The sequence below is a fragment of the Cydia pomonella genome, chromosome 9 (genome assembly GCF_033807575.1).
Source record: "Cydia pomonella isolate Wapato2018A chromosome 9, ilCydPomo1, whole genome shotgun sequence".
Taxonomy (NCBI): Eukaryota; Metazoa; Arthropoda; class Insecta; order Lepidoptera; family Tortricidae; genus Cydia; species Cydia pomonella.
In genome coordinates this window covers 17,716,715-17,735,102 of record NC_084711.1, presented here as the reverse complement: position 1 = coordinate 17,735,102, position 18,388 = coordinate 17,716,715, and the positions used below count along the sequence as shown (strand labels likewise).

General features: G+C 40.5%; 1 protein-coding gene across 1 annotated transcript in view; it reads left to right on the top strand.

Annotated features, from left to right (window-relative positions):
• LOC133521568 (mitogen-activated protein kinase ERK-A) overlaps positions 1-11,418 on the top strand; it is an 83,155-nt gene extending 71,737 nt beyond the window's left edge. Inside the window, exons 7-8 of the mRNA XM_061856601.1 lie at positions 7,263-7,451; positions 10,003-11,418. Of these exons, the coding sequence (XP_061712585.1) occupies positions 7,263-7,451; positions 10,003-10,122 (309 nt within the window). The 3' untranslated portion in view covers positions 10,123-11,418. The remainder of the gene's footprint in view (positions 1-7,262; positions 7,452-10,002) is intronic.
• The last annotated feature ends 6,970 nt before the right edge of the window (positions 11,419-18,388 follow it).

Sequence of the window (18,388 nt, the reverse complement as noted above, 5' to 3'; positions counted from 1 at the left end):
CTTCAGCGGTAAATAAACAATCTCCTTTTTCCAAGTCTGTTTTCCTTTTTATAAGCTTTAGTAATAGTCCTATGTCTCACAGTTGGCTAACTTTTCAAACCACTTTCATTATTTAAAGTCGCTGTCCTTTGTATCCGCCTCGGTACCCGGCAATACACGTACCAAACTGCGTCGCTCATCAATCAGTGGGTTGTGTATTCGCATTGCTTGCTCGAGCACGGGCGAGAAGTTCTCGGCCGAAACTTTCTACTAACAAAATATGGTGTTTTATTGATGTATGTACAAACAACAGCAAACGCGCAACGCAAACATGAAGAGCGTGAATTGAATTTTCACCATCAAGCCTAGAAACAATAAATCGGAAAGCGTATGCTTGTAGATATTACAGGCCTCATCATTCTACGAGTATATTAGCAGCGCATCAAGTTCGTATAAACTTGAGTATTCCTTCTGTACATGATTGTGGTGCTACCCTGGCGGGTATCGGACACATTGATTATCTGACAGATTGGCAGCTGCTCTGTCAAATAGATGAGATGACGTCCCATGACACGGCTAGTTTTTTCCACGCTGAACATTGTCATCACTTACTTGTATTTCTTCCACTCTGCACTTTGCATACAAGCAATAATAGTTCAATCAAACAAGATACTCTCTCGAGTTATATCAAAATGATATCAATCATTTTGTGAAGTGCGAATGCCGCTCCTATACTCGTGAGCGATTGGAAGGACACCAGGAACTGCCGATGGCGTCACATTCCTTGGTGATTTATGTCATCGGCTGTATACCTTTTTGTACGTCACATCCATTATTTCGTGACATAATACATTGCCTTTTGGTAGGCGAAGGCGGTGGAGAATACCTCCATCAAATCAATTGACGCAAGGAAAGCCATATTTTGCATTTTTATTTCGCGATGCAACTGAAGTTAATCATTTCGTCTATGTACCGTTATTATATCGGCTGTTAAATGCTACGAGACGTTATTTGCATCGTTTTTTGGGCTGATTTTTAAACATCATTTAATATTAAATGACACTAAATATAATCGTTTTGTCCAATAGATTGTTGATAGATACTTTTCATTCTTGTAATCCTTATTTCTTCAAATACAAATGACTTTATTTCGCTTGAAATATGGTACAAAAGATGGCCAGACAATATTATAAATAACACATCTCGTATTTCACCAGCATCTGGCATGCAAAAAATATCATTACTACAACTAAAACTAAGTTTTAACAATTATAGTCAATACATACTCTCATTCAAAAAATGAGACGTAGTTTCTCTCGATGGAATAGAAACCTTTTGCACAAGCCATCCTTTTGGTTTCCCTTTAAACATTTTTAAAGGCAACATTTTGAGCCATGATACGCTTGTATGGCTGCCTTCTTGCTAAACTTGTATCTCTCTTAGTGTCCACAAAGCATACATAAAAGAGTTTATCTTGCCAGACACTTTATCGATGTGACTTACCCAAGGGCACTTTCGTCCTAAAGAATACACAGAAATCTTCGTACTTCGTTCTTCGTCTTCGTACATAGGTCTCATACCAGTATCTAGTAATATGTAATAAAGAAATATTTTACAATCGAAATGTATTATTTCACAAAACCAAGCTGCATCAGAAGTCGGGCTATTATCCCTCCTAAATAAATTGAGTCTAACCAATCAGCCGGCGATATTAAAACGTCATACGTAACTTATTTATTTATACAAACAAGCAGGAAGGGTTGCGCTCTGGATACATAAATAACCAATACTCGACCTGCCATGAATAAATGAATTTACAAACAGGATCAAAGTTTTATGCCATTGTAGTTGGCAAATTTATTTTAAATTGCCTATCTGTCCTTTGAAAGGTTTTTGTAATAACACGGAAATAAAGGCTTGGCTAAACATGTTCCATAACTGGCAATCTTTTGTACTGTCCGGAACAATGCATCGGAGGAAACTGAATTTACAGATAAAAATAACTTACATGTTCACGTTTAGAAAGGTACAATTTGCAATATAAAGGCATATTTCAGTAAACAATAACATTCCTGAAATGAAAATAAAACCGTCGAATATAGATCACATTGATCAAGTTGAGAATTCAAACATTCTTCGGCCAAAATTTAGTTGATTTACAGATTAACATTCGTCAATCCAGCTTGAAGAATGCTATATTTATGTCCAATTGGGGTCGTGTTATAGGGTGCCTACCGGGCGTTGAATAACAAGTCCGTTGTAGACACACTATGTTTAATTTAAAAGTTTAAGGACAGTTACAAGAGAGAAGAAGCACAGGCACAAGAGCATAGAAAGCACAGAAGGAAGGAAACACGAAAGAAAGCGAGATAACACAAAATTAGGCGTAAACACTGCACTCGCGTATGTAGCGGATCGATAAGCGGAGAGACATGCATTCGCCGTCGCGGATGAGATCGCACTGCCGGAGCGGCGCGAGCGCCGGCCGCTGTATAGCCAAACCGGCTACGTGGTCTATGCTATTCCCAACCATCCGCTCGCGCGCTGATACTATCTAACCGACTCCGGCGGGGAGGTTAATACGTTAATCATGATTATAATGCTGTGTGCAGTGATCGCCACACTACTCCCCCACCGAGACCGTTGCTTGCTACGGTCGATAGTAATCTGGAAACCGCACTGATCGACCGCAGCGCGTCTTCCTGGTGGTAGCAGGCTCCACGGGTACCGGTGTAGCCGTGGTTGGAGTTTGGATGGGGCTGGAACCTCTGGAGTCGTCATCCCTGGTCACATATGCTGGTTTGAGTCGGTCTATGGTTACAGTGTTCTCTTTACCTCTGATGTCGATTTTAAAGGTCTTGTCTCCTCGCTGCAGCACCTTGTATGGACCTGTGTATGGGGAATCTAAGGCTCTCTTGGCAGGTCCTTGACGCAGGAACACATAGTCTGCAGTACTCAGGTCTTTTGGTACGTAGAATGCTCTCTGAACGTGCCGAGATCCTGGTACTGGATTCAAAGTCGAGATGTGGTGCCGTAGCCTGGATGTAAAATCAGCGTAGTCCACTGTAATGTCCGACGTAGGCGTGAAGAACTCACCGGGCAGGCGCAGGGGTTCCCCATATACGAGCTCGGCTGCTGAAGACTTCACGTCGTCCTTCCAGGCGCTGCGGATGCCCAGCAGCACTAGTGGTAGTACCTCAGTCCAGTGAGTGTTGGTGTGGCACATGATGGCCGCCTTGAGCTGTCGGTGCAGCCTCTCCAACATACCGTTGCATTGTGGATGGTACGATGTGGTCGGACGATGTTCGGCACCCAGGATGGCTGACAGGGCACGAAACAGTTCACATTGGAACTGCGCCCCCCTGTCCGTTGTGATCTTCTGAGGGCAGCCGAACCGAGCTACCCAACCCGCGACAAAGGCTTGGGCGCAGGTCTCCGCCGTGATGTCAGGTAAAGGGTATGCCTCAGGCCAACGAGTGAAGCGATCGATAAGCGTGAGGCAGTACCTGTAACCAGAAGAGTATGGTAACGGCCCTACGATGTCCATGTGGACATGGGAAAACCTTTCAGATGGAGTAGGAAAAGGAGATATAGGAGAGGTGGTATGGCGCGAGATTTTGTTTCTCTGGCAATCTGCGCATTCTTTCGCCCACTGGCGGCAATCTCTTTTGATTCCTGGCCAAACAAATCTTTGTGCCACCATTCTGGTGGTAGCCCTGGGACCTGGATGGCTCAGCTGGTGCATAGCGTGGAACACTGGTCGTCGAAAGGCATCAGTGATGTACGGTCTTACACTCTCTGTCGAGACGTCACAATAAAGCTGTGCGTGAGTGTCAGATAGCTGAATTTTCTTTAAATTGAGTCCAGATCCATTTTGTAGAAGGTCCTTCAATTCAATGTCATCATCCTGCGCTCGTGACAAGGCTTCGTAATCTATGGGCCCATTGATCTCCTCAACTCTGGAAAGCGCGTCTGCTACTACGTTGTCTTTCCCGGCTACGTAGCGAACATCAGTAGTAAATTGGGAGATGAAATCAAAATAGCGGAACTGCCTAGGGGAACAGCTCTCTCTCGTTGAAGTGAACGCGGACGTCAATGGCTTATGGTCCGTATAGATGGTAAACGGCCTGGCCTCGACCATGTGACGGAAATGGCGTATAGCTTCGTAAATGGCCAGCAGTTCCCTGTCGTACGGACTGTACTTTTTCTGTGACGGCTTGAGGTGACGAGAGAAGAACGCCAGAGGTTCCCATGACCCTTGTAACGCGCGTTGTTGAAGTACGCCTCCGATCGAGACATCCGAGGCATCTGTGAAGATTGCTAGCTCAACATCTGTCTGCGGATGAGCTAGAATGGCAGCTTTGGACAAACCTTCTTTGCATGCTGCAAAAGCTTCCAACATCTCAGGCGTCATCTCGATTTCTTGGGTCGGCTTCTTCTTTGGCCCACTCAGCACGACGTTCAACTTTGTTTGCAACGCTGACGCACCTGGAATGAACCTTCGATAGAAGTTAATCATCCCGAGAAATCTACGGAGTTCTTTCACATTTTTGGGGACAGGGTAATCCAAAACCGCCTGAACCTTGGACTGTAGTGGCCGGATGCCTTCTGCACTCACTCCATGGCCGAGGAAGGTGATCGATGACACACCAAACTCGCACTTTGCAGCGTTAATGAGGATTCCATAGTCTGACAGCCGCTGGAACAGCTGACGTAGATGCTCCTCATGTTCCTCCTCATTTGCAGAAAAGATCAGGATGTCGTCAAGGTATCCGTAGCAATAGTCCAAGCCTCTAAGCGCCTCGTCAATAAAACGTTGAAACGTTTGCGCAGCGTTACGTAAGCCAAACGTCATATACGGAAACGAGAACAACCCGAATGGCGTTATTATGGAGGTTTTGGGAATGTCAGGAGGGTATACTGGTATCTGGTTGTATGCTTTCACCAGGTCAACCTTGGAGAACACCTTGCTGCCGGCCAACTGTTGAGTGAAATCCTGGATGTGCCGTACCGGGTACTTATCTGGAATGGTGCGTGCATTCAAGGCACGGTAATCACCACATGGCCGCCAACCGTCATTCTTTTTAGGAGCTAGATGAAGCGGAGACGACCACGGACTCTCAGACCTGACTGCAGTACCGTTCTGGAGCATGGCCTCAAACTCTTTCTGAGCGATCTTGAGACGGTCGGGAGGGAGGCGTCGCGGTCTGCTTGACACGGGTGGGCCAGGTGTGGTACGTATATGATGCACAGTGTTATGCTTGGGCACTGTTGGCGTACCTGCTGGACGGGTGATGTCTGGGTATTTACGCAAGATGTCTAGGTACCTGGATTCTCCAGCCGTCACCTTTACCGACGATATGGCCATTATGGTCTCTGCTGCTGGCTGAGTGGGGGCCTTCACGGTGAGCGTTGTGTAGTTGTCGATTAGGCGTTGGTTTCTGCAATCAACCAAAATATCAAAATGGTACAGAAAGTCAACCCCTATGATCGGTTTAGAAACATCGGCGACCACAAAGCTCCAGCTGAACACGCGGCGCAGTCCCAAATTCAGTTGCAGTTGAACCGAGCCGTAAGTGGGTATTATAGTGCCGTTTGCTGCAAATAACTCGTAGTTTGTCTTCTTACGCAGTCCTCTAAGAGCTGCGCGCGGGTACACGCACAAATCCGATCCTGTGTCGACCAGGAACAGTACCTTAGAGTTTTTGTCCACTACGAAGAGGCGGCTCGGCTTTGATCGGCAGTCGCTAGCCGCTACTTCCGGCTGCCGTCGAAGTTTTCCGACCCCGGATAATTGCAAGGCCTGGTACACCGCGTCGACTTATCTCCAAATCTATTGTGATACCAGCACACCGATGGATCTCTATTCTTCGAAGCTGATCGGTCCCTGTGCCGGCCTGTAGATGGCGTACGACTCCTACCACGATAACTATTTCGCGAGCCGGACCTTGATGAGTGCGCTTGGTTTCCAAAATTGGCCTTTAGTGACGCTACTTCTCTTGCCAGGTTCGCCATTTGCTTTGCCATCTCTATGGCGTAAGGATCTCCACCTACAGCACATACCTGGGGCGTTTGAGGTGCAATATCGTGAACCTTGTCCGCTAAATCGGCTAATTCTTCTAACGTGGCACTTGACTGGGATGCTATTAACGTTTGCAAGCCGCTAGGCAAGCGACTAGACCATACAGTTTTCAAAAAGTCGTCCGTTACAGTTTTACCGGCTAACGTTCTCAAATGTCTCAAAAACTGTGAAGGTTTTCTTTCACCCAGCTCTTCGTGCTTCATTAGTTGCAACACCCGCTTTTCCTGCGACGCCGATAATCTAGATATAAGCTCGGTTTTTAATTTCGTATATCTATTTAATGCCGGAGGATTTGTTATTATATCCTTAACCTCCAATACATATTGGTGTTCCAACTGCGACACGATGTAATTATATTTTGTGGATTCGCTCGTTATTCCCGATACATCAAACTGAGCTTCCATCTGTTTAAACCATAAAGCGGGCTCTGCGGGCCAAAATGGCGGTGCGCGCACGGACACCTTAAATACAGAACCGTTGGAGTCCACATCATTCGATGGCGGCTGCGAACCACCAGCCCCGCCGGCACTATTTTCTTTTTTCTTATCGTCGCCGCACATGCCTTTAACTTCACTAGCTATCAACTTCTCTTGCGTATTATAGTTCGAAATCGGAGGTCACCAATATAGGGTGCCTACCGGGCGTTGAATAACAAGTCCGTTGTAGACACACTATGTTTAATTTAAAAGTTTAAGGACAGTTACAAGAGAGAAGAAGCACAGGCACAAGAGCATAGAAAGCACAGAAGGAAGGAAACACGAAAGAAAGCGAGATAACACAAAATTAGGCGTAAACACTGCACTCGCGTATGTAGCGGATCGATAAGCGGAGAGACATGCATTCGCCGTCGCGGATGAGATCGCACTGCCGGAGCGGCGCGAGCGCCGGCCGCTGTATAGCCAAACCGGCTACGTGGTCTATGCTATTCCCAACCATCCGCTCGCGCGCTGATACTATCTAACCGACTCCGGCGGGGAGGTTAATACGTTAATCATGATTATAATGCTGTGTGCAGTGATCGCCACAGTGTATCCACATTTTTACCAAAACGCTTGAGTCTAGACTAATCGGTAGGTACCAGTTTTTACTTCCATTTCTTAATGTTTTATATGTACTTCCAACAACATTTGTCCCAGATTTCTTTTGTAAATAAGGAAATCACTTCGATAGATGTATTTAAAAAAAATCTGTTTGCCCTCAGGCTCGTGGTTACTTGGAGTCGCTGCCGTTCAAGCCGCGCGTGCCGTGGGTGGAGCTGTTCCCGGGCGCCGACGCGCGCGCCCTTGACCTGCTGCACCGCATGCTCACCTTCAACCCGCACCGGAGGATCACCGTCGAGGAGGCGCTCGCGCACCCCTACCTCGAGCAGTACTACGACCCCAACGATGAGGTTAGTGCACTGTTCACTGAGATAACTGCCATTCAATATATCGTGTGCCATGTAATTTCATCGGGTCCTCTACTATGATGACTGCATGCGGGGTGAATTATACACCTCTTTCTAATTGATGGGTGATAGAGACGGTGTCTCGCGCAACATGCAAATTAACTTGTTTTATCCCTAGCAAGCGTATTCCAATTACTATAATATGATCTTGAGTTGACATCAGTCTTGAAATTGGAGACGTTTCGGTTATTTCAGACGTCTTGACCACTAAACCACCGAGCCAATTACGGACTATATGAAACATCCCTTGAGCTTTTAACGAACTACTTGTTTACTTGAGTTAAACTTTTAATTTAATGTTGACGTATTTTTCTATGATGGATTATTCTAGAAAAACGATCCAGCAAGTATTAATCTAGCATGTACGCCGTAACAAAACTTGTACATTATATTTACTTTGGAAAAACGTAGAATGGATCTGGGAAAAGTCGAATATAAAGTCTTGAATTATGCAAATTCTCGCTTGTTTAGTAACAAGATAAATTCCTAACACGTATAGATTAATTAGCGAGGGCGGTGTACGGCTTACGTGGTGGCGCTTGTGTGATTTCAGGAATTCCAAATATGGAAATACGTTTTCCTTACGATGTTTATGGCAACAAAATTTGTTTTGTTATGATTGGGTTTTGGCTGCGGGAATGTTTATACTAGCCAAATAGTTAAAAACTGTAAAATCAGAAACAACATTTCTAAGCACATTAGACTCTCTCTCTCTCTCTCTTTCTCGGCGCATTTTACAATGAATATATTATAAATTTACTGTACATAAATCATCCCCGCACCCAAAACCTCTGGGCACGGTTATGATTCATTGGAACGATTCAAAGATAAACATCAATGTATTTTAAAAACATGCTTATGATTTTGCATCATAGTTTACTGTAGTTTTGTTGTATTCTATAGTCCGTTTTTATTTCAGATTTGTTTCATACATTTTATAACTTCAAATGTATAGGTAACTTTTTTCGTCCAAAATTAAATCTGAGTAACTATGCACTGAATTATAGTGTCGTTTTCATATTTTTGTACCGCAATATTAGAGATCATAGGAACCCTAGCGTTTCGAAAGACAAAGTTAATTACCACTACTTTTAAGGTTAGAAAAAATATAATCTTAAAGAATATACGGGCAGTTGAATACATGTCATTCCACTTATACTTGTTATGTTTGTATGCATTCGTCTGGTCGTTACGATGAAGTCTCTAGGGCCGTGCAGGGGTTAGATTATTACATACATTTTATATGAAAGGGCTGAACGGTGCCGCACCTGTTGGCGATGAGACGTAAATGAAACTCATTTTATTTATAATTCTTTGAGTTGTGTATGTTGTTGTTTTTTGTTTGGAAATTAAATCTATTTAAAAAACCCGCAGTAAATAAGAGCTCTCAAAATATAATGTGTATATCTAACATCGAGTACGGTGAAGACTGAAACGATTTTCTACTTCGTTTTCATGAATGCCATTACAACTAAGTAGTAGGTAGTAAAAAAAAGTTAAGTCACAAATAGTCGTCATCGATCATCACAGCTGAAACATTGATCACCAAGCCTACAATTTTTTTATCGTATTGTTTACGAAACTCCTATTATTAAAAGTTTTATTTTTACCAAAGTATAATTAGACACATTTTCCTGGTGACACGCGTGCTTGCCCAATATTTGTCCTTTTCCCCCCACGGCGCGACGTGTCGTTAGCTTGATTGTTAGTCATTAGTGTCCTGCTCCAATTCAAAAAACATGCCACGTGCCTGGTATAACTTAACCTAGAGACAAGTACCAAATAAATATAATCGGAGTAAGCACGTACACTGGTCAAAAAGGCCTCTTAGCGGCGCGCTGGATAAAAGGTTCACTAAGTAAATGTTTGAATTAAAATTGCGTGATAGTAGGTAGAGGAGCTAACGGCACTCAACACGGAATTTAAATTGGCGGCACAAACCCCCGGGGCCGGGCGCCTTCAATTTAACCAAACAAGGTTATTATTAACGCATAGGCTCTGCTAATGGTTATTGACGGAAAAATTACACCCAAGCTGCCGGAAACTTTATTGGTTACAAATTTAATTAATACGATGAATTTTGAAATGTTTAACCCGCGATGTAAAAGGGGTGTTATACTTTTGTCTGTCTGTGGCATGGTAGCTCTCACACGGATGGACCGATTCGATGTGTTTATTACGTGAAAGCGAGTTTCCTTACGGTGGTCCTTAGATTGATAAAAATAGATCCAGCAATTTGAAGAATATCACTCTTTTCCAAAATTATGTAAGGCATTTTTGGCCTAATGGTGTATGGGCATTTTTTGGCCTAAATGCGTTTACGAAGTAACAATAGTTTTACGGCGATTGTGGGATTAAATTCCATATTTCACAACATTCTAATTTCAAATATAAAACTTAAATTTTACGGATTAACGCGACTTTTATTCTGAACTTCTCCGACAGTTCTTTAGCCATTTTAAAGTCTCATATTTAAATGTTTTTTTTCCTGCAGCCAGTAGCAGAGGAACCGTTCCGTTTCGCGATGGAGCTGGACGATCTGCCTAAGGAGACTCTTAAGAAGTACATATTCGAGGAGACTCTACTCTTCAAGCAACTCAACGAAGACGCGTAGGCGACTAGCTACTACCCACTGTCCTAATGAGATCTATTTTGTCCTCTGTATATGGTAAGCGGTCTTGGCCTTTATATCGACGGAGCAAGTTCGATTATCTTAATTTTAATGGTTCCTAGGTCCTTTTACTATACTTTGGCTCTTGAGGCGATGGTTCCTATATCATATGTAATCTAAAGGAAACCGGGAGTCGGAATCCGAAAAAACAGCCATGTTATTTTCGATGATTACTATGATATTTATAACATTACTAAAAAAAAACAATATTTTCCAATTTCCCTTACACCTCGTGATTGTAAACGTGGTTTATGGCATTCGCTCACTGTTTGCGAACTGATAAAAATAATCAGTATGTACGTTATTTGACAACGCGTAGATAATACAGCGTTGACCGCCAGATATCAGATCGCGTTACCGCGAGGTAACGGGAATTCTAAATTACAGAGAATCGTAACAGGAAAATGATAAGGCTTTGTAAGGGCAGACGGACAAAAGGTCTAATTAAACGGACAGTGAAGTCAGTTTGACGTTATCAACGTATAGTACACGCCGCCGGACAACCAAAGCTACACTCCGACCGGCGGCCCTACTTAAGCATAACCATGACGTGCCGAGACAAAACGACGTATAAATCTCACTAAAAGGAACTATACGAAAACTCATTGACCGTTTTGACTAAGCACGGCTCATTCATTAAGTATTGGACGTAGGACTTGGCAACGAGTCGACGGGATCAGTTGGTATTATACTGTAAGATAGATCGTATAAATGGGGCATCAATGCTTTCCACACTGACACAAAGTTTGTGGTTAGATCACGACTTGCTCTTACTTTTGCGAAAAATATTTCGGCAAATGAATACTTTTATCAGTGAAGGTTGCATTAGAAGAAAGGAAATATGGAATTTTCTTGTCTGTATAGCAGTATTTCAGTAAAAGAATATGCATTTCAGCTCGGTAAATTCAATTTAAATGCTTATATTTTTGAAATAATACGAATTCAGCGAGGCAAAATTGTAATAATCAAGTTACCTAGAAATATTGAATATGAAATTTTAGAGGGGAAGAAGTTCTTGGTGTAATATCTGCATTAGTTAAGCGCTTTATTGTTTTACCGTAAATAGACAAAGATATGAATGTTTTTTATTAAACTGACTTCGCAAACATTTCAAGATTCTTCTTATAAGAATTTGAGGGCGGCGATAACAGCATTGAAGTAAATATAAAGCACGTCACAGACGGAGCGATGATATATATTAATATACCGTAAGATATCTTACACAATAGCTAAGCACCACACACGCCAACGATACCGAAATATATATCGCTGTATATCTAGCACCTACATTGTGAGAGAGATGAAATATACCTACCAAAATATATCATACCTAAAATATATCGAGCTATACATATATTGCAAGATACCTACACATATAAGGTTCCTCCTCCCGCAAAATACGGTAAAATTGAGTTACTCTGAACCATTTTTTTTATATTCAATATGACACTATCTGAACAGAAAAAAATATACAATAAGAAATGATATGTTTTTTCTATAAAACTATTTTAATTAAATAACTGAAAAAAAAACTTGAAGTCACCCCTGTTTCTTTCAGTTGTATCCTTATTACTCCTGCAACTTTTATTGAAAATATATGAAACTTTACAATCTTTGTCACCAAACACTACAAAATGATTTGGTTTTCTTGCTTTTTGCAAATGCATAAATCTGTGCTGCAATTCCTAAAAAATAAGCCTCAAACCCGCCTAGGTTCCTACCATTACCCCACTCTCGTCTGTATAGTCGGTGCGGGACAAGTCGTGTTGCTAGACGTACCTGTGCTGCGTTGCGCGCGCGAGCAAGCGAAATTCTATTTTGAACGGAGAGCTATGGCAGGGCGCTGCGAACTTGATCTTATGCAGCGAGTGGTGCGGTGAGGGGTTTAAGCTCCTCCTACACGCGCGCGGTCGTTGGCGGCGGGTGCAGCCTTAAGACGCTTTGCTGTAAGATATTGTAAGATACCAAAATATATATTACAGCTTCGTGTGTGGCCTCTGTCCAATGGCACGTAAAATATATCGTAAGATACCTACCTAAGATAACTAAGGTACCTTGCTCTAAGATATTTTTTGGTATATTATTGCTCCGTATGTGACAGGTCAGAAGAATTTTTCTGGAGTTTATAATGCTACAATAAGCTTCTTTTTAGCATTCTTTACATATGCAGAGCTTTTTTCTAAACTCTTGCTGTCGTATTGTCAGTCTTATATTTTTGAAATAATACGAATTCAGCGAGGCAAAATTGTAATAATCAAGTTACCTAGAAATATTGAATATGAAATTTTAGAGGGGAAGAAGTTCTTGGTGTAATATCTGCATTAGTTAAGCGCTTTATTGTTTTACCGTAAATAGACAAAGATATGAATGTTTTTTATTAAACTGACTTCGCAAACATTTCAAGATTCTTCTTATAAGAATTTGAGGGCGGCGATAACAGCATTGAAGTAAATATAAAGCACGTCACAGACGGAGCGATGATATATATTAATATACCGTAAGATATCTTACACAATAGCTAAGCACCACACACGCCAACGATACCGAAATATATATCGCTGTATATCTAGCACCTACATTGTGAGAGAGATGAAATATACCTACCAAAATATATCATACCTAAAATATATCGAGCTATACATATATTGCAAGATACCTACACATATAAGGTTCCTCCTCCCGCAAAATACGGTAAAATTGAGTTACTCTGAACCATTTTTTTTATATTCAATATGACACTATCTGAACAGAAAAAAATATACAATAAGAAATGATATGTTTTTTCTATAAAACTATTTTAATTAAATAACTGAAAAAAAAACTTGAAGTCACCCCTGTTTCTTTCAGTTGTATCCTTATTACTCCTGCAACTTTTATTGAAAATATATGAAACTTTACAATCTTTGTCACCAAACACTACAAAATGATTTGGTTTTCTTGCTTTTTGCAAATGCATAAATCTGTGCTGCAATTCCTAAAAAATAAGCCTCAAACCCGCCTAGGTTCCTACCATTACCCCACTCTCGTCTGTATAGTCGGTGCGGGACAAGTCGTGTTGCTAGACGTACCTGTGCTGCGTTGCGCGCGCGAGCAAGCGAAATTCTATTTTGAACGGAGAGCTATGGCAGGGCGCTGCGAACTTGATCTTATGCAGCGAGTGGTGCGGTGAGGGGTTTAAGCTCCTCCTACACGCGCGCGGTCGTTGGCGGCGGGTGCAGCCTTAAGACGCTTTGCTGTAAGATATTGTAAGATACCAAAATATATATTACAGCTTCGTGTGTGGCCTCTGTCCAATGGCACGTAAAATATATCGTAAGATACCTACCTAAGATAACTAAGGTACCTTGCTCTAAGATATTTTTTGGTATATTATTGCTCCGTATGTGACAGGTCAGAAGAATTTTTCTGGAGTTTATAATGCTACAATAAGCTTCTTTTTAGCATTCTTTACATATGCAGAGCTTTTTTCTAAACTCTTGCTGTCGTATTGTCAGCTACTGAAGAACTGATCATTTATGTGATGTTAAGAGAAATAGTTTTACTTGAAATGTCTATACACAAGGGTAAGGAGTCGTCACGACTGTTTCAGAATGTAGAAAAGTTGAAACAGTATAATGTAAATTTAAGCGTAGAAACCTTATAGGATATTAGATAGGACTTTCCGAAATTTATAAACGTTAAACATTAACAGTTGGTATTTGGGTATGATGCAGATACAGAGGTGGGGAGAGGAGTTTGCAGTATTACAACGTTCGCTGTGCAGTTGATTGGGGCTCTTTGCTAGTAGATATTCTTTTTGTGCTCTTGATTGGTCTCGGTTTTCGATATAATCGCCGAATACAAAACCAAAATATTTGGCTGCGTAAAAGGATATCGTGCTTCAGATAACTGCGTTGCTACTTAGCAAAAACGTGTTTTAAATGGCCATTGTAAACGGTTTGGAAAATGATATAAATAATTGGTAACTGTTTCAAATATATGAAAAAGTACATCATGACATCATAATACGGTTACAAAACAATCATGATAAATACAGATATCTGCGTATTAAATTCGCATTTATTACTATAATTGTATCTTTATTGAATACCCAATTGTCGCGAACAGAATGATAAAAATAATCTATATAATAGGTACATCGATTGACATCGATGAATGATCTCTTTTCGAAGGGACAGAGGGCCAAATGGCGAGAAAATGTACATATTTTTGCATTTCAATAAATGTAATTTAAAGTTTCACCGATTCAGACTCTCGAGCACTACTTTTATTCTTCGATTGTATCGTGGTCTACTTTCGAATAATCGTGTCTCGTTGTCTACGGTGAAGGTATTTGTTGAAAAACTTGCTTGTTCAAATGGTTTATCTTAATAATTCTCGTCTTCCTTGTATTTGCATGTTAGCGCACAACACTGTTCTAGAATAGGCGATTCATATCAAATGTGGTTAAGAAAATGTTTATAAGATGATTAAAAATTGAGTCGATTGGGCGGGAGTTTGTGTCAAGTTTTTCAACGAATGGTCGGCATGGTGCAGGCGCGGTGGCGAGAGGGGTCTGTCTGTTGTTATAATCTATATGTCTATAACGATGTTGTTAGTGTGCTCGGTCTATCAAATCTGGGTATTGTCTCACTAATACCATAGTAAAATGAAAAAGTAGTTCAAATGGCGCGCTTTATTATATATTTTGTTCAGTCTATCGACGCCGCCTGTAGTAGACAAGCGCATAATGCTCAGTGTTCAAAGTTTTAACGGAAATGACCTTCTTTCCTCCTTTTACTATGCAAAGGACTTTAAAGTTGTTGCGCGTTAAGAACATATGTCATTCAAGAAGTGAATCATAAAATGTATTCAAATAATTTATTGAGATTATATCAAATAAGATCATGATGTTGTGATGTTAAATAGATGTTGATTTTATCTGTCATTTACAGCTCTTCCATACAGGTACAATATTATTAACTACATTTAATCATAGCTATGTCTGACATGTTTATTAAATTTAATACTTATGACAAATTATTTGTCAGTGTTTTAATTGTAATCATAAAATGAGTAGCAATGTGAGTATTTTCAACTGTGTTGTAAGACTAATTAGTCGCCACCTTGGTTTACTTAAAAGACAATCAATTTAAGAGTTACTGTGACGTTTAGTAGTAATTTTACATCGAATAAGAGAGCCGTTTGTCTTCATAGACTGCTATCAACTGTCATGTTCTCCCACGCCAGACATTTAGGAGACCTCGTCATTACAAAAATCAATTGAATTATGATTAAAGTTACTAAAGCAGTCGTTTAGAGCTCTGAAGACATCCACGGGTCACCTAAATTCCTGATAGGGGTCTGTAATAACCCTAATCGGATTGCTAGAGGTCCTTGCTACGTAGCCGCGCTCAGTGCGGGGTCTACTTATACAACTTCAAAATGATGACACCATTGACTATCATGTATTTATTGTTAAATATGAGTGTTGCCATATTTTCTTAAGTCATTATGTACAAATTGGATATATTAAGATAATTTGTTGTCAGTCAACAGTTGAATATTACGAAAATAAATCAAATGAAAGGATATAAATAGTTTCATTTCACAATAACCCTGTTTTATTGTAATTGTCATCGTCACGTTTTTATCATCGCACCTCCCCCAAAGAAGCAAAGCTCATCCTCACTTCTTAGATACATGGCACACCAAGAATAAGCGGGCATATCGCTCGTTTCTTCCTAGAACGTGCGGAATGTGGAATGACTTGCCTCCTGAGTATTTCCTTTGCGCTACGACATGGGATTCTTCAAGAAGCGGGTATTTAGGGTTCTCAAGGGTCGACAACGCTTAAGTGGTGTTGCTTATGTCCATGGGCGACGATGACCGCTTCCCATCAGGCGGCTCGTCTGCTCCTTTGCTGACTATGCTAACATAAAAAAAATTGAATTTCCAGGAATCGAAGCAAATAGTAACGGTATTTAATTCAGCTTATATTAATACACTTCCAATTTCCAATAACTGGAAAATTATCAAAAAATTATAAATTATATTCATAGAACCAATGACCAATAATGAGCTTTATTAGAATAAAAACAAATGGATTCCATAACCAATATACTTGTATTTATCTGAAATGAAGTTTTTCCCGATACGGATTATCTTTGTAACAATATATTATTATACTCTTCGCTACTACTCACTTGCTACTAATTCTTCGTTAATCCATAATCTTTATCCTACCCATGTAATTTCAGATCATTTCAACTATAATTCTAAAGTAACTGTATTCAGCTTCAAAGATCTCAATACAAACGTTCCTATAGAAAGCGTCTTTTGATTCTAAATAAATTAAGCCACGACTAACAGCTTCGCGTTTTAACGTAGCTAATGACGGTTTTATGATAAATTACAAAGTCGTTTTGAGAAACCGGGTCAGTCCAATGTGACTTGGGGTCACCAGACATCTCGGACTGTCTCATGTCTCCGAAATAATGAAAATAGTTTTTATTGCGTTCTTTCAGGTAATTGTAGTGGGCCCTCGGGGCAAGTGATGTATGGCAATCGGCGAACACTACGGTGGTAGTTGTTTGTTTCTTTACGTCTGGATAAAATGAAGTTCTATTTTATAAAAATAATGTCGCAGCATAACCGTAATGAAATGTAACAGCCTCATTAATTTAAAACTCGGTTTCTTCTAGGGTTTATTTGTCAAGAGTTTATAAATAAAAATCATTTAAATAAAGCAAATTCATTCAAATAAGTAAGGTTATGTTAGCGTTCAAGTGCCTAAGTAGTAGAGTTAGTATGTATGTACCTAAATACGGTATTGTTGCATTAAAAAGAACAATACTCATTTTAGGTATAGGACAATCAATAAAGCATTGAAACAAAGTCCAACATGGGATTGCATTAAATTACAGTTAGTTGTACATCGGGTAATACAGACTACGCAAGTTTCACTGGATATATTGAGATGCCGAACGAACCGAAATTTCGACGTATGTACCAGATTATGGTTGGCCGTTACACGCCAGTTTTTTAGGGTTCCGTAGCCAAATGGCATAAAACGGAACCCTTATAGTTTCGCCATGTCCGTCTGTCTGTCTGTCTGTCTGTTTGTCCGAGGCTTTGCTCCGTGGTCGTTAGTGCTAGAAAGCTGAAATTTGGCATGGATATATAAATCAATAAAGCCGACTAAGTCGTACAATAAAATCTAAAAATTTAATTTTTTTTAGGGTACCTCCCCTACACGTAAAGTGAGGGTGAATTTTTTTTTTCGCTTCAACCCTAGAGTGTTGGGTATGGTTGGAAAGGTCTTTCAAAACTAATAGGGGTTTTCAAGAAACATTTTTTGATAAAGTGAATATATACGGAGATAATCGCTCCGAAAGAAAAAAAAAATGTGTCCCCCCCCTCTAACTTTTGAACCATAGTTCCAAAAAATATGAAAAAAATCGTGGAAGTAGAGCTTAAGAAAGACATTAAATGAAAACTATAGCGGACATGATCAGTTTAGCTGTTTTTGAGTTATCGCAAAAAGTTTTCCCTTCATAGTAAAAAGACTTACTTTAATTAGGTACTGATTATGCAAATTTGCCTATTCGTTTAACTCGGGTGAAAGGTACCGTTTCATCCCTTGGTTAATAATTTACTATACTTTAAGCTCCAGTTTAGCTTATTGTGACGGAAGAGTAACTACGGAACCCTACACTGAGCGTGGCCCGACATGCTCTTGGCCGGTTATTGTTTTTATGGACTTGAGCGATGGTGTTGCTCGAATCAAATGACAAGTACCTATAAGTAAATTTGCTGCTGACGACAAACCAGTAAGTATCAGCTTTCGTGACGTATTCATGAATGAATGAGGTGCGTCGCATAAGAAGGCGCAGACATGATCAAGTAGGTATTTTTCCAAGTGCTCGTGAGTTACAGGTAAGGGTCTAATCTAGTGTTAGGTTTTAGAGTGCTATGGTCCATTCCATCAAACTTGAAGAAAAATTTGCATCGCAACAATTTTCTGGCACTCGAACAGTTCGGTTAGAATGCTAAGTAAGTCTGCAACAAACACTCAGAAAAGTTTTAAAAACGAACTTCTGCTTCCATTATGAAACGATTGTAGCTAGTTGCGTTCATTGAACTTCATCTTAAACGGTTGGTAATGGAAAAAGTTACAATCAATTCGATGGAATAAACGGTTTCCTCGGCAGTGGCAGCGAGCGAAGGT